Source organism: Chiloscyllium plagiosum, unplaced genomic scaffold (assembly GCF_037043375.1).
Source record: "Chiloscyllium plagiosum isolate Xiang-an unplaced genomic scaffold, Cpla_swu_hap1 HiC_scaffold_4, whole genome shotgun sequence".
Lineage (NCBI taxonomy): Eukaryota > Metazoa > Chordata > Chondrichthyes > Orectolobiformes > Hemiscylliidae > Chiloscyllium > Chiloscyllium plagiosum.
The window spans coordinates 109342106-109358557 of record NW_028270142.1 but is presented as its reverse complement, the minus strand read 5'-3'; the positions used below and the strand labels follow the sequence as shown (position 1 = coordinate 109358557).

Here is a 16452-nt window from a genome sequence, read left to right as displayed (position 1 = left end):
TCCTTTATGTAAATCCCTTTTTTGCGTCCCTAATCAACTCTACTCTTCTATCACACTTTTTCATTTTTCCACAGGCGTATAAATAGTAAGACTTTGGGATTTCTTTGTTTGCTGCCATTCTTTTCTCAATTCCTTTTTGATCCTCTAATATGTTTTTTCACCTCCCCTCTGAATCTTGTTTTCCTTGTGGTTCTCAATTGTATTTTGTATTTGACACTGTCATAATCAAACGTTTTTTCTTAATTTCTATCACTTTGTCATCTGGCGGGCTCTGGATTTGTTTGCTCTCCCTTTTTGTGAGGGAATGTACATTGACTGCACCCAAACTAATCTCATCTTTGGTAGCCCATCGCTCAGTTACAATAAACCTATGGTTCCAGTCTCTCCAGCATGACTCTTTACTTGCCCCACTGACTCTTCTCCAATTTATTTTTCTTCTGGATTGACCATTGCAAATTTCCACCATCATAGTAAATATTATGACGATATGCTCATTAACTCTTCAACATTCCTCCACTAAACTCGATCCATTTTCTGAGTACCAGATCTACCTGAATTCTGTTGGACAGCACACTTACTGCAATGGGAAATTCTCCTGAACACAATCCAGGATCACCTGCCCCAGGCTCTCCCTTACCTAAATATAGACTGTGATATTGATAATGTAATTAAAGTCCTCCAGTATAACTATATAACGTTGGCATCTCTCTGTAATTTCCTGCCGATCAGTTCCTCTATATTCTTGCCACTTATTGGTGGTCTATCAACTATACTGAGTAATATTTTTAAGAAAACAACATTTTAATCTCCTATGTAACCAAATAGATAGTTTTTTTTTCTTGGACTGAGACATCTTTCTCCAACACTGCAATACTCTGCTTGATCAATACTTTTTGATTAGTTTCTACCCCTTCCTTTTTGTCAATCTTTTCCGAATACCATGTACTCTGAGGTATTTAACATGTTTTTTCTACAACTGACATACTTTACAAAAAAATTAACTTGCAAGGATTCATTACGGGTAGTTTCAAGTTCATGTGAAACTTTTTTTGGGAGTAATATCCACAGAAACTGCATTTAAGCAGGATCCTCATTCCTAAATCCTCAAGAAGTCAATCAAGTTAGTCCGGTACAGTGGATCGAATGTTTCAAGGCAACCGTGTTAATATTTAGAATGCCAATTTGGGTGAGGTAAGAGGGTGGCTGAAGCCTGCAAGACTTGAGCAAAAAAAGCATTTGGCACCTTTTTAGCAGAGAACTAAAATGCAATGAATATTTTGAGCACAGATGGCTGTGGTACAGGCAAAGAATTTTATGCAGTCTAATGTTTGATATTGACTGAATCTGGCAAGGTATGGCATAGCCTTGAAAGGATAAGGGGCTTGCTGCATTTCCAATCTACTCATGGTTTGAGGTTGGAGTCAACGTAACAAAATTATTTTTAATGGTTTGGATATAATGGAAGTACAGTTTCTGATGATCAGCACTGTTTTTTTCCTCTCTTTCTCCTCCTCCCTCTCCCCCGCCCCCTCTTCTTGCCCTCAGCCCAGGCTACTGATACTCAGCAAAGTAAGTTGCAATCAACTCTGCTTTCTTCTACTAGAACAATAGTTGTGCGATGTCTTTATTTGTTTTGGCCAAGGTACTTGTGCAAGTATCATATTTTAAGTGTTTTAATGCAAGTTAGTTCTCTTTGCTACAATCCCTGAAGCAGAAATGAATGCAGTGGAATTAATCCTTTTGAGTAGCTGCCGATAAACTCTGCTTCCTTTTACAACAAATGTGATTTTTACTGGGACCAGCTATACGGAATACAAGAAAGGAAATATTTAGAAATTTGCATGGTGATCTCCTCATTGGGCTGATCAAACACTAAGTGATTTCCATCCACTTTGTGTTTTACGTAGTTATTGTTTCCTGCAAGTATGCAGGTTCCACAATGCACTGTTACAGAGAATGTTAAGCCTTTCATTTTTCCTTTTTTCAGGACACTGCTGTTCTTAGGATGGCTGACTTGGACCTGAATGATGCACTACATGAAAGCACTCCCAATGTCGAACCAGAAATTAAGAGGGATTTCATTGCTTCTCTGGAGGCAGAGAAATATGATGATGTTGTTGGAGAAAGTGTGACGAAAGAAAGTTATGTTCCACTGCTGGATGATGAGACAAAATCGCCTTCTTCAGAAGCTAAAGACAATGTTATGGTGCACTTGCATGAAGAGACAGCACCTGAACAAAGTGATGGGGGCCAATTGGCAGAACGTGAGTTTGTGCATAATGAGCTTTAGATCAGGGCAGCAAATGGAAGCCCTCACTGACTGGTATGACAAAAGAACTTGGGTATTTGTAAACAGTTTTGTATTATCTAGCATTTGGTTTTCTATTTAAACAATTCCTGTGTATTTATCCAGTACAACTTAATGAGGAATTGGAATGAGAAATGACCATTGTCTGTTTGTTCTACAAATATTTAGTTATTCATTTGGTCATTCAGATTCCTAAAACTAGTTTCATATTGAGTAATTTCAGCTGTTAGAGATCAGTATAGCAACAGGAAATAGATAATTCAACCTCATAACCTTTTCAAGCATTTTTGACTTTTTCAGTTAGATTGCAGCTAATTTGTATACTGTCTTCATTTTGTACTCCTTAGTGCCCTTGCCTAGTTAATCTGTTGTGAAACTTGAATTGATCCTGCATCCACAGGCTTTTAGAAACGTGTTCTAAATTTCGCTATCATTTGTCAGAAAGTGTTCTGAGTTTATTCCTAGACTTTTTAAATCACCTTCAATTAAAATGCAAATAGCTGCTAACCATTGTGAAGACAGTAATGTGACTGTACACTTATTTTCATAAAATCGACTATATTTTCCCATGCAGGAGGAGGGTCACTGGATATGAAACATTAACTTTGCTTTATCTTCACAGATGCTGCTAAACTTGCTGAGTTTCTCTACCATTTTGTTTTTGTTATATAGATTCTCTTTATATATGGTTGCCAGTAATTTGCTAGGACATTGGCATCTGTAATAGTTGCTTCAGTGCTGTTTTGTATTTTTTTTGTTTTTGTATCCTTCAATAATGGACATAAACTTCTTTTCTTTCCTCCTGCCCTTTCTTGTTCATCTTTATTTCCTGTTTGCCTCAGGCACATAATTTGTGGCATCCCTTTGAGCAGCTCATCCTAATTACTATAAGCTTTTCAGCCTCAACAACTATAGCTGAAAATCATGTGTAGTTGGGAATTTAGTATAGAAGGGAAAAAGTGATGCTGCTTTTTTTCTATTCTTTTAATATGAGACAGATTCTATAAATCATATGTCTCTTTCCAGGAATAGAGGATAATTTCTAGTAGAGGGTAGCAGTTAGAGTTTGAAGAGCTAGAGATCTGAATCTGAATTTTTATTACATTCCAAATAAAAATGGTTACATTCTGGAAAAGAAGGCAGTGTTTTTTTTATCTTATCTGAGCTTGGGCATTTCCATCAGGACCAAGACAGTATTAATTAAAATATTACACTTCTAAGCAGAAGCAAGAATAAAGGCATGTTTAACTATAACTCCACAAAGGTAGCAAGGCAAGTATTCCAGCTGTAGTTTGTGGATTCTAAAGAATGCCAATGTAATCTACAACAACATTTCCAGTAAGTGCTTGGGTTTCAGCAACTGTGATTAAGAGTTCATAAGTGGGTGGTTAAACTTCAAACACTGTGCTACCTTTTAGTGAAATTTGCCCAGACACTGGTCCCCTTAGGATAATGTCTTCTGATTTGGTCTGTGATCGGGAACAGTAAGGTGTGCTTGTGAGTGAGGCAGTTATGGAGATTGAGACAGTAGAAGTGGAGGAGGCTTAGCTATTCCAAACAGATTCTAGGTTCTTGAGTAAGAGATATAGGAGGTGAATGAGATATTTCATCTTGGCATCATGGTGCAAGGATCTGTTCATGTAGGAGAAATGAATAGAAACTGTAGGAAACAGTGTAGTTGGGGGATAGGTGCAGTTCTGTGCGACTGAGCGTTTTGAGTCCAGAAGGCTGTACTGCCCAACTGGTGTCATGGTTTCAGATATCTGCTCTATATCAGAGAGGACCTTGTAGTGGTAGAGGAAGGATCCCATGATCTTGTACCAATGACATCAGACGACGAAAGAAGTTCTGCTCATGGAACGTGAGCAACTAAGGGCTAATTTTTAAAAGCAGAGCCTCAACGTTTAATAATCTTTAGATAATTACTGGAGCCATGAGTAAATTCACATTGTGTAAACAAGAGCACAGTGTTAAATATGTGCAAAAAAATTGACATAAATAAATAGGTTTTGATTTGTGGAGCACTAACATCAGTACTGGGAAAAACTAAGAACTGAATCGTTGGACGGCTTTCATCTGAACATCTGAATGGTCCGAGTACAATGGTGAGTTATGAGGCATTCTTGCCATCATCCCTCAAATAATTGTATATGTGGAAAACTATACATTCAGCTAGGCATTAGGTGATAGCTATCTTAAGGATAGTTTTGTGTACATCTATAACCATGTTTCGTGCAGATCATTGAAAATGATAAATAACCTCACCACTAGCACAGGAGCAATAATTTATGTAATTATATAATGAATATAGTTCCACCACTTCAGTTGCCCTACTGTTGTTCTGTATGTCACTATATCTTGCAACAGTGTTAAGATCTCCACACAACTTAATGAATTTAGGCTCATGTTTCCACACAACCTACTGAACAGTTTGAGTAACAAAATTATTTTCATAAAGCACTTCTGACTTGTTTAGGGGAAAAAAGAAAAGTTGAGCAGAAAAGTTTGGGGAGGGAACACCAGTATTTGATATAGACAGCTTATTTTTGACTTAATGGTGAGGTAAATGCACAAGTCAAAGCTCTGCATTGTTCTAAATCTGAAGGCTTTTGGACAGGAGAAGGTTATTGGAATGGGTATCAGCAAGCGGAATTTTACTTTGTAGCTTTGCACTGAGAACTATGCTTTGGAGTGATAAATAAACAAGATGTAGGCCAGGATTGGAAGAGATTTGGGAGGGTGGGGGGGACAGGTTTTGGAGGAGCTGAACTATATGAAGATGGGAAGAAATGCCAGAAGAGCATTTCAGTCTGTAGGCGTGAATGAGGGATTTGACATTAGATGGGCAGAAACAAGGTTGGCGGTGACATAGACTGCACTTCCGATTCTATGTTCTGACTCAGCAGTCTGACTCAACATGGGGTATTGTCCCAAGGGGATGATGGAATCAATAATGGAATTTGAAAAAGATGCTCTGGCCCTCTTACTGTTTAACTAGGGAAACTTTAGCTGAATCAAGGGTAGCATACTTTCAAAGGCGTGACGCATTTCTCCTATTTATATTAAGGTTTACCACATTTGAGTACACCAGGTATGGGCAAGGGAACATATGGCTGTTAAGGAGAGAAAGGAGTGCAACTGATTTTGATGTCAAAGCAGAATTGGACTGTAGGCCACCTAGCAAACCGATGTCAATGGTAATGCTTAAAGGACAATAGCTTGACTGTTTAAGGTTCTTCATTAAAGTACCTTCAGTGCAGGTGGAACTGGAGACATCTCAAGAAAGGGAAGAGTAAATGAAGGACACATGCAAATGAGAAAATAATCAGTAGTCCAGTAGACGGGACTATGGTGATTGCATACAGGGAGGAAGTTGAAATTACATGGACCATTGATTTCTTCTGATACCATGCTTTACAATATCGGTTGTTATAATTACCTTAATTTCTCATGGTCCTTGATAGCATTCTCTATCTTGGTGCTCAAAAATCTTATTTGCTTTGCTTCGTAAATTGTCATTGTCTTCCTTGCTTTCGTTTTTGTCCCAACTATTTTACTAATCAATACCAGATGTTCTTGTTTCTTCACCTACATGCCCAAGTTGTACCTTGGTGATTTTGAAGAATTTGTTCTCTTGTGCCTACGTTATTCAACATTTCTTCATTAGCTGTGTACAGTGGTATTTTGGTTTGAAAAAAAAACTGCTCATAGAATCCCTCTAGTGTGGAAACAGGCCCTTTGGCCCGACAAGTCCATACCGATCCTCCGAAGAGTATTCCACCCAGACCTATCCCCCTACTACTGTACATTTACCCCAGACTAGTGCACCTAAACTACACATCCCTGAACACTATGGCAATTTAGCATGGCCAATTTGCCTAACCTGCACATCTTTGGATTGTGAGAGGAAACCGGAGCAAACCCACGCAGACATGGGAGAATGTGCAAATTCCACACAGGCAAGCACCCAACGCAGGAATCGAACCCGGGTCCCTGCTAACTACTGAGCAACCGTGCAATCATATTTCTAGAGATCTCTCATTATTGCAAATGTTTGTTGCAAGTGTTATGTACCTCAGTCCCTTTTTACCATAAAATGCCATTGATTACAAAGAGTGTAAAATTGTTTAGAAATTAATCATGACGATAAAGATGATATGCACTTATTTGCGAACGTATAAGTTAGCTGGAACAGGCAATTCAGCCATTCGAGCCTGTTCTGCCATTTCACATGATCATGGCTGATCTTATCCTGGTCTCAAATCCACTTTCCTACCTGCTCCCCATTGACCTTTATCTGGCTTTTCATCAGAAACCTATCTGTTTCTTTCTTGAATCTGTTAATTGATTCTGCCTCCGAGTTCCACAGATTCACAACCCCTTGAGAGAAGTAGTTTCTCCTCATTGCAATTTTGAACCTACCTCCTCACATTGTATATCTACAACCTCTTGTTCTTGACTATCTCTCAAAGGAGAACATCTATTCAATGTATATCTTCTCAATACCCTTTAGCATTCATTTCCTCAATCTGATTCCCCTCCTTTTTCTGAACTCCAGCAAGTATAAACCCAAGCTTTTCAACTGCACTCTGTACGACAGCCTTTTCATCCCTTGAAGCAATCTGGTGAACCTCCTTTGAACAGTGTCTAGATTAGTGTGGTGCTGGAAAAGCACAGCAGGTCAAGCAGCATCCGAGGAGCAGGAAAACCGACGTTTTTGTCAAAGGCCTTAATCAGGAATGAAGGCAAGGAGCCTCCGGGGTGGAGAGATAAATGGGAGGGGATGGGCTGGGGAGAAGGTAGCCAAGAGTGCAATAAGTGGATGGAGCTGGGGATGAAGGTGATGGGTCAAAGAGGGTGGAGTGGAGTGGATAGGTGGGAAGGAAGATTGGCTGGCAGGTAGGACAGGTCATGAGGATCGTGCTGAGTTGGAAGGTTGGAACTGGGGTAAGGTGGGGGGAGGAGAATTGAGGAAACTGGTGAAGTCCACATTGATGCCCTGGGGTTGAAGTGTTCCGAGGCGGAAGATGAGGCGTTCTTCCTCCAGACGTTGTAAAATGAGGGAGTGGTGGAGGAGGCGGCCAGAGACCTGCATGTCCTCGGCAGAGTGGGAGGGGGAGTTGAAATGTTGGGCCATGGGGTGGTAGGGTTGACTGGTGCGGGTGTCCTGAAGATGTTCCCTAGAGTGCTCTGCGAGAAGGCGTCCAGTGTCCCCAATGTAAAGGAGACCGCAACTGATACAATAAATGATATTGGTGGATATGCAGGTGAAACGTTTGATGAATGTGGAAGGCTCCTTTGGGCCTTGGATGGAGGTGAGGGGGCACGGGGGGAGGAGAGGTGTGAGTGCAGGTTTTGCAATTCCTGCGGTGGCAGGGGAAAGTGCCAGGAGGGGAGGGTGGGTTGTTGGGGGGCGTGGAATTGACCAGGTAGTCATGGAGGGACCGGTCTTTGCGGAAAGGGGTGGGGAGGGAAATATATCCCTGGTAGTGTGGTCAGTTTGGAGATGGCGGAAATGTCAGCGGATGATGCAGTTTATGCAAAGGTTGGTAGGATGGAAGGTGAGGACCTGGGAGGTTCTGTCCTTGTTACGGTTGGAGCGGTGGGGTTTGAGGGCGGAGGTGCAGGATGTGGATGAGATGCGTTGGAGGACATCTTCAACCACATGAGAAGGGAAATTGCAGCCTCAAGTGTTACCAGATGCTTTCTTAAGTAAGCCGAGCAAAACTGGACACAATGTAGTCTCACCAATGCCTTCTAATTGTAACAACACTTTTTTTATATATATAATCCAATCCTTTTGCAATAAATGCTGAGATTCCATTTGCATTCCTTATTATTATATGCTGCACCTTCATACCCATTTTCTGCGATTCATATCTAAGTGCACCTAGATCCCTCTGCACTAGTGCATATTGAATTTGCCATGTAAATAATTTACCCTTTTTTATTTTCTAGCCAAAATGGGTAACCTTGCACTTATCCACATTAAACCTCACCAGCCAGATTCTGGCCTGTTTTCCTAGCCTATCAATGTCCATCTGTAAATGCTTTATCTCCTCATGATAGTGTGCTTTCCCACCTATTTTATTATCATGCACAATATTGTAAATAATTGAGGTCTGAGACCTGAACCCTGCTGCAACCCATTAGTTATAGCTTGCCATCCAGAGAAGGACCAATTTAACCCAACCCTCTGTTTTCTGTCAGCCACCCAATCCTCTATCTAAGCCAATAAACTACCCTTAACCCCCCGGATCTAGCTTTCTATGTGGCACCTTGTCAAATGCTTTCTGGAAATCTAGATGTACTATATCCACCTTAGTAGTTACATCCTCAAACAATTCCATACTTGTAAAGCATACCTTCTCCTTCATGAACCCCTGTTGCCACTCGTGAGCTAAGCTTTGTTTATCCAAGTATTCAGTTATTTCCTCCTCTATGATTGATTGAGTCTAGCAATTTGGCTACAGAGGTCAAACAAACTGGCCCATAGTTTCTCACTTTATGCCTAACTAATCCTTCGAATAAGGATGTCACATTAGTGTCTTTCTAATCTACTGGTACCTTTCCAGAGTCCTGGGAATTTTAGAAAATCATAAATAATACATCTACTATCTGTTTTGCCACTTTCTTTAATACCCTAAAGTGCAGAGCATCAGGCCTGGAGACTTGTCTGCCTTTAATCTCATTGGTTTACTTCATACCTTCTTCCTAGTTATACTAATTTCACCAAGTTCCTCTGTATTAACTGCAGTTTTTGGGAAGAAATTATTATTTTCAACTGTGGAAAACCTGGTTGTCCCAGCATGCCAATGTGTTCCAGAAACCCTTTTTAATAAAAACGAAATTTGATTTAGTTAGCGGCAATGAATTTAACAGATGGTGGTTCCTCATGATTCAGAGCTAATAATTCAGGACTTGCTTGCTAGTTGTAACATGTGGATCTGGCCCAGAACTTAAAATATACTGGCCATGGAATTGGAGGACAGAGTGAAATATTGTGGTAGCTGAAAATCTGAAATTAGAATGAAGTGCTGGAGAAATACAGCAGTTCTGGCAGCATCAATGGAGATACAAATAGACTTAATATTTCAAGTCTGATATGACTCTTCGAAGCTGGTAGTCATATTGGACTTGATGTGTTGGAGGAGCTATGCATGGTTGTTAATTGCTTTTGAACATCTAGCACTTCCAGAATCAATAATAGTCTGGTCCCCTGGTCCTTGACAGACAGGTGGTCATGTAACTTTTTGAGCTCTGGAGCTAAGAGTATTCTGAATCATGTTATTTGTGTGTAGTGTCTGACTACTTTGTATGTTATTCTGCAGGCCCTGGGGCAACTGAACAGGAATCAGCAGAGTTACCCAATGGAGAGCATGGTGTCGGAAAAACTGATGGCATGGGTAAGGTTGAAACAAGAACTTTCTGTATCTCTACTCACTGCAGAAATTCAGATAGGAATCTTTGGTAAAAGCTATGATTATTTTGGATATGATTTCTTCTGTTTGGACAAAGAGCATATTTTTCAAAAATGAAGGAATTCCCTTCTACTTAGGACTTGATTCTCAAAGGGATAAGAGTTAACAGGTGCGGCATTCCCTCCTAATTAGTGATTCTTCAGCATTGAATGATTAGAAAGTTTTTGTTTCACTTTCTGAATATCATAGTTGGTCATAATGCACTCCTCACTACTTTCTGCATCTTCACTTTCAAGTAGTGCTTACCGTGATTCCTGGATAGTTCTAGGGACAGTGTAGAGATATCTAGCCAAGGAATATAAGCAATTTGGCTAAGTCAGTGTGAAAATCCTTTCTTAATCCCACAATTATGTACTGGAGATCACAGTGGGTCAGTCAGCATCCATGGAGAGAAAACAATCTGATGTTGAGTTTAGAAGAGTCATCTAGATGATCTCTACCATTTTTTTGTTTTCAGTACAGATGCCACCATCTGCAGTAATTTGCTCCTCCACAGTCATGAAACATTTTTCTCTATCTGCTAGTAGTTAGGAATACAGTCCTTTTTTTTTTTGGCTGTCCCTCCTGCTGCTGCTGTTTTAGAAAACTAGATGTTTTGAGGTTACCGATCATTGACTTGAGGCAGGAAGGCTTTGTGATGAGCAGATCTTTTTTTTGATGAAGTCCTCTCTAAGCAGTGGATGAAAGTGAAGAAACCATTTAGAATTACCCCTCGTCTCAGTATTGATGTTCATGTGTTTGGGGAGAAGCCGATAATCTCATAAATATAGTAACAAAGAAACATAAGAAAATGGTTGTGGTTGTTGAAGGTCAGTCATCTCAGCTGCAGAACAACTCTGCAAGAGTTTCTCAAGTAGTGTCCTAGACCCAACCACTTTCATCTGTTTCATCTATGACCTTCCTTCCATCATAACATTAGAATTGATATATGCTCACCAACGATTGTGCAGTGTTCAGCACCATGTGCAACTCCTCGGATATTGTCCAAAGCTTGTTTCAAATGAAATAACTACCTTTAATAACTACCTTTTAATAAGTGACAATCTAACCACCATGCCTTGACACTCAATGGTGTTGCCATCAGCGAGATTTCCTTTCATAAACCTATTTGGTGATACCTTTTGATTAGAAACTCATCTGGACACTCAAATACAGTGAGTACAAGAGCAGAACAGAGTCCAGGAATATTGTGGCAAGTAATTCACCACCTGACTCCCCAAAGCCCGTTCTTCATATACAAGGCACAAGTCAGGAGTGTGATGGAATATCTCCCACTTGCCTGGAACGGTGGCAGCTCTAACAACGCTCAAGAAGCTTGACACTATCTGGGACAAAGTACCCCACTATACTGGCACTACATCCACAAGCATCCACTCCCTTCACTGCCATCACTCAGTATACAGTCCTGCAACAATCTGCAAGAAGCGCCAAAGTGCAGAGCTTCGCTAAAAATCCTTAGACAGCGCCTTCCATCTATAAAGGCAAGGGCAGCAGAAGGATGGAAATGTCACTGCCTGCAAGTTCCCTTCCAAGTGACTCCCCGTTCTGACTTGGAAATATATCCCTGTTCCTTCATTGTCACTCAGTCAAAATCCTGGCATTGTGGGTCAACCTACAGCACTGGAAGTGCAGTGGTTCAAGAAGGCAACTTGCCACCACCTTCTCCAGGACAACCATGGGCAGGTGATAAATGCTGGCCAGTCAACAACATGTTCCACAAGTGAATCTAAAATAAAATTTGATTCTCCTCATGTCCTTCTGTATAAGAATTTCTAAGAGGAGTTTGGAAGAATGATACTTGCTAATTATATTAGTGAACTGGAATCACTTCTAATGTATTTTAGTCAATGCTTGAATCTTTAGGGTAGTTTTTTTATTCGTTTATTTTTTTTTAATTTCAGGTACTTCTCATCTTATTCAATTTATTGCTTTATAGAAAAATTAATGTTGAACTCTATTTGTTTTACTATTTGTTTTCCCCTAACTTGAGCTTTGAAGCTACTTAGTGGTCCTACTGTTGCATTGTTGAGTTCTTACATTTAAGTAATTATTGATTGAAATGTGCTAACTACCTAATTTATCTGTCTCTATGACAAAGCTTTTATCAATTAAGTAATTGCTCATGTCTGGGGTATTCCTTTAGGGATAACAATTTTACAAAGCAGATTAAAATTCTGCAAAGCTGGTTGACTATGTGTGATGTTATTTGATATGCATATTTTTTCTTAATTTCTAAATTTTGCCTGTAAAATGGGAAACTTGAGACTGAAAAGGATCAACATACTACCCTGTATTCCTAATGATCATTGGGAATGGAGAGGACTAGTACATGTGAAGTAATTACAGTATTAACAGTGCAAAAGATTGAGTTTATGTTCCTCCATCTAATAACTTGAATAGCATAAAATTTGAGAATAAACTGCCTCACTTAATCTGCCCCATATAGTTGTGATGCTTTGTGCATAATGATACAGAAATTCCCTAACCACTTGAAACTAGGTCGTGTGCTATGAGAGGCTTTATCCACTTTGTTACGAGGACTGGTGGGGGAGGTATGTGTGGCTCTTGACCTAAAACAAGTCCATTGTCTTACCAATACCTAATTTTTAGAGGATGTCTTTCGCCTCCACTAGAAATAGCTCAGTTTCTTGAAGGAATTCAGCATAATTGATGACTGCTTGCCTATAAATGCAAATACTTTGTTAAAGCCTCACCATTTCCTTAGGATCAGTTACAATTATTAAGGCACAGAGGAGGCCATTTGGCACATTAAGTTCATGTCTGCTCTCTTGAATAGTTCATTAGTTCCTTTTTCTCTCTGTGTTCCTGCGATACTGCAAGATAATTTTTCAAATTGAACCAATTTCCTTTTGAAATCATTGGTCAGTCTCTATCACATTATGGGATGTCAGTTTCAGGTTATCTAACTTGTGTTTTTAAAAAAAGCTGCACATCTTGTCAAAGCCCTCAAGTCTATGCTTCCTTATTTGATTGGCTAATAGGAACAGCTTTTCTTTGATGCTTACAGTAGACATAGTCTTTTGTATTTCTATAAAATCACCTCTTGATCCCTTCTAAGAAGTGGAAGAACCCTAAACTAACCTTGAAAGAAAATCTGTCATTCCTGGGATGGTCAGGTGAGACATGTTTGCAATTTCTGTACAATATGGAAACTTGAGGATACTTCATGTTTTGAAGATCTCCAATGGCACAAGCTTAAATTTTCAAATTTTGAGCCATTTAGAGCAGTGAGGTGGCGTGTACCTGAATCATAAATGCTGGTTGGTGGTCACACACAAGCAGTAAGAATTCAGTAGTTGATGAATGGCAATCTGGAAGAAGAAGAGGAGATGCAGGCTTCTTTGCTGTGGGAAACTGTAGAAATGATGGTACCTTGGAAAAAGTGTACTGAACGTTTGACAACCGATGGCAAAGGAGAGCATAGAGAGGTGCAGAAGTCAGTTGATTCTATAGTTGGGTAACAGACAGACCTTCCTGCCTCCCTAGTGCCTGCATAAAGGATATCCTGGACTGACTGTCGTATATTCTGTCGGAAGAATTATGTGAACAAGCAATTGTGGTGGATGCTGACACAAAGATTTTGGGATGACACGGTGGCTCAGTGGTTAGCACTGCTGCCTCACAGTGCCAGGGATCCAGGTTCAATTCCAGCCTCTGGCGACTGTCTGTCTGCGTAGGGTTTGCACATTCTCCCTGTGTCTGCATGGGGTTCCTCCTGCAGGTCAGGTGAATTGGCCATGCTAAATTGCCCATAGTGTTAGGTGCATTAGTGAGAGGGAAATTAGTCTGGAGGGAGGTGGGGGGGGGGGTCTTTACTCTTCAGAGGGTCGATGTGGACTTGGGCAGAAGGGCCTATTTCCACACTGTTGGGAATCTAATCATAAGAGGCCAAATATTGAGCTCCAATAGTTTTGAATTTCAAGAGCTAGGGAGAAAGTTTTTTAAAAAGTAGGAGTTTGAAGGTAGTAACTTGAATTACACCTGTACATAAAAGCAAAGCAAAAAGAAGACAGTAAGGATCAGCATGTAGTTAGAGGTATAATGCAAGGAGCGATTGTTACCTGTAAGGATTGTGGAAGTGGAAGTTGTCTGTTATTTCAAAAGGAAATTGAATGGGCACTTGAGCAAAATAAACCTGCAGAGCATCAGGGAGAATGGGACGGATTGGATTTGATTGGAATCCCTACAGTGTGGAAACAGGCCCTTTGGCCCAACGAGTCCACACCGACCCTCTGAAGAGATCCATTCCCCTGAATGATGCACCTAACACTACAGGCAATTCAGCATGACCAATTCGGCTAACCTGCACATCTTTGGACTGAGAGGAAACCGGAGCACCCAGACGAAACTCACGCAGACACTGGGAGAATGATCAAACTCCACACAGACAGTTGCCCGAGGCGGGAATTGAACCAGGGTCCCTGGTGCTGCGAGGCAATAGTACTAACCACTGAGCCATGATTGCTCCACAGAAAGCTGACACAGACTAGCTTGGAGCTGGAAAATGCTGCGCTTTTCCAGCAACACATTTTTCAGCTCTGATCTCCAGCATCTGCAGTCCTCACTTTTTCCACAGACTAGCTTGGGCCAAGTGGTTGTGGTCTTGTAATTTCTGTGACACATTCATGATCTAAGAATCTATTTCTTCTTTTTGAATCTAGTTAATGCCTTGTTTGAAGTGTCTTGCTTCCTCCAAACCTCTGTGATCGTTTCTATGTAACTCATTTGAAATTCTTAATGTTCCAGTTCTTGGTTCAAATTAATACCCTCATATCAAGAAAGTAAAAGAATACACCCCAACTAATTAATTATCTGCTTTACACTTTATTTTTTCTCTTCTCTCCCCCCACCCCCAACATGTTTATGCTTGTTCTGTTCTTGCTGTACTGCCTCTCTTCAGTTGGTACCTATCTCGCTCCTGCGATGGTGAATGAATGCCAGCTTGCCAAAAAATTTTTTCTTTCCTTTTGTTTGTGCCTGGCAGCACTTGACACAACCCAAATCTTTTGATGTTAGATCCAGCAGATTTCTTTTTATAATAAAGATCATTGCATGGACAGTCTGTTAACCTGACTCTTGAGACTTATCAAGAGGATCAGCCTAGATACAATGGGAAGTTATGACTTTTTCCTCTTGAAGTAGTAAGTGGACATATTGCAGAATGCAAACCAGATTGGAATACTCTGCTGATCGTTTTGAAACTAGAATTGCAGTAGTTCCAGATTTTTTTCCTTTTTTAAAATTGGAAGATGAAGCAATGTATTAGTTGGAACACAAACCAAAGAACAATGAATGCTAGAAATTTGAAACAATGAAAAGTTGGAGAAATTCGAGCAGGTCTGGCAGCATCTGTACCAAGTTCACAACACTACTCCAATTAACCATCATTCCAAATGTCACAATCTTAAGGACAAAATAATTACAAGTCTCATAATGGGACATAATTCCAAAGTTGTTTTTGTTCTATATATGTGTGTGTGTATATTTTGCAATATAAATTGCAGAACTAAACCATTATAAAACATAACTGTGCCTTTTATACCAAAAGCATTCTTCCTTTTGTTAGCATAAGTTTACATTAGTCTGAACCTTAAAGGTTGATTTGTACAGACCAAATATCACATCAGCCTCCATCCATGAGAGATGGTAACTATAAGACATGCGAGCTGAAGCAAACAATTCAGTTTGAGTCTGCTGTGAAACTTATTTGAAATAATATCTGATCTGATGATCCTCAACTCCACTTTTCTGCGGCTTCCCTAAACCCTTATTCCTTTGCAAACAAAAAAATTTTTAATTTCTACCTTCAGTATCCCATTGACCAAACCTCAATAGGTCCATGGTGAAGAATTCCATAATTATTCCTCCATTTGTATCTGAACAGGCTGACTTCCTGTTTCTCGACTTCCCCATGAAGGGTAACAATCTTTCTGCATCTGCCTTGTTACATTTCCTACGAATCTTGTATGTTCCGATAAAGTTGCCTCTCACTCATCTAAAATCCAATGAGTACTTGCCCAGTTTACTCAACTCAAGGTAACCCCTCCTTCCCTGTGGTCAATCTTGTCAACATTCTCTGAACTACTTCCTGTACCAGTATATCTTCCTGTAATAATAGGTGCAAAATACTTCACAGGGTTACAGCTGTGGTCTGACTAATGTCTTGTATAGCTTTATAAGTCTTCCCTACTTAACACTCCATTCCCTTTGAACTAAAGGCTAACATTACATTTGCCTTCCCTATTATCTGCTGAACTTGAATGCTAGATTTTGAGATTCATCGTTGAGGACTCTCAAATCCTCTGTGGTGTAGTTTTCTTCATTTAAATAACATTCAGCCCCTCTGTTCGTCCTGCCAAAGTCTTACTTTCCCCATTATATTCCATCTGCTAAGTTAGGTTAAGCAAGGAACAAAACTATGTCCCTTTTAGACTTTGTGTCATCCTCAAACACCCCTATTTTTGACAGCTGAAATATTCTTTCCATATTCAAGTCATTGATAAATTATTATAAATAATTACAGCCCCAGCATGATCCCTGTGGCACACCACTAGTTTGCCACACTGAAAATGCCCCTCTTAACCCAACTGTGTTTTCTGTTAGTTGAACAATCCTCTATGTAAACTACCTCCAACACCATGG

The 16452-nt window shown here is 40.0% G+C and overlaps 1 protein-coding gene across 13 annotated transcripts in view; it reads left to right on the top strand.

The window, feature by feature from the left end:
- The window catches only part of LOC122548961 (uncharacterized), a 428093-nt gene that overhangs the window by 123754 nt on the left and 287887 nt on the right, over window positions 1–16452 (top strand). For 11 of the 13 annotated variants that reach the window (XM_087986578.1, XM_087986574.1, XM_087986577.1 and 8 more), the window contains 2 exons: window positions 1988–2264; window positions 9640–9714. In XM_087986578.1, coding sequence (XP_087842704.1) covers window positions 2006–2264; window positions 9640–9714 — 334 coding nt within the window. In that variant the 5' untranslated portion in view covers window positions 1988–2005. Of the gene's footprint in view, window positions 1–1545; window positions 1570–1987; window positions 2265–9639; window positions 9715–16452 lie in introns of all 13 variants that reach the window. The other 2 variants (XM_043687989.2, XM_087986571.1) reach the window with 1 other exon arrangement.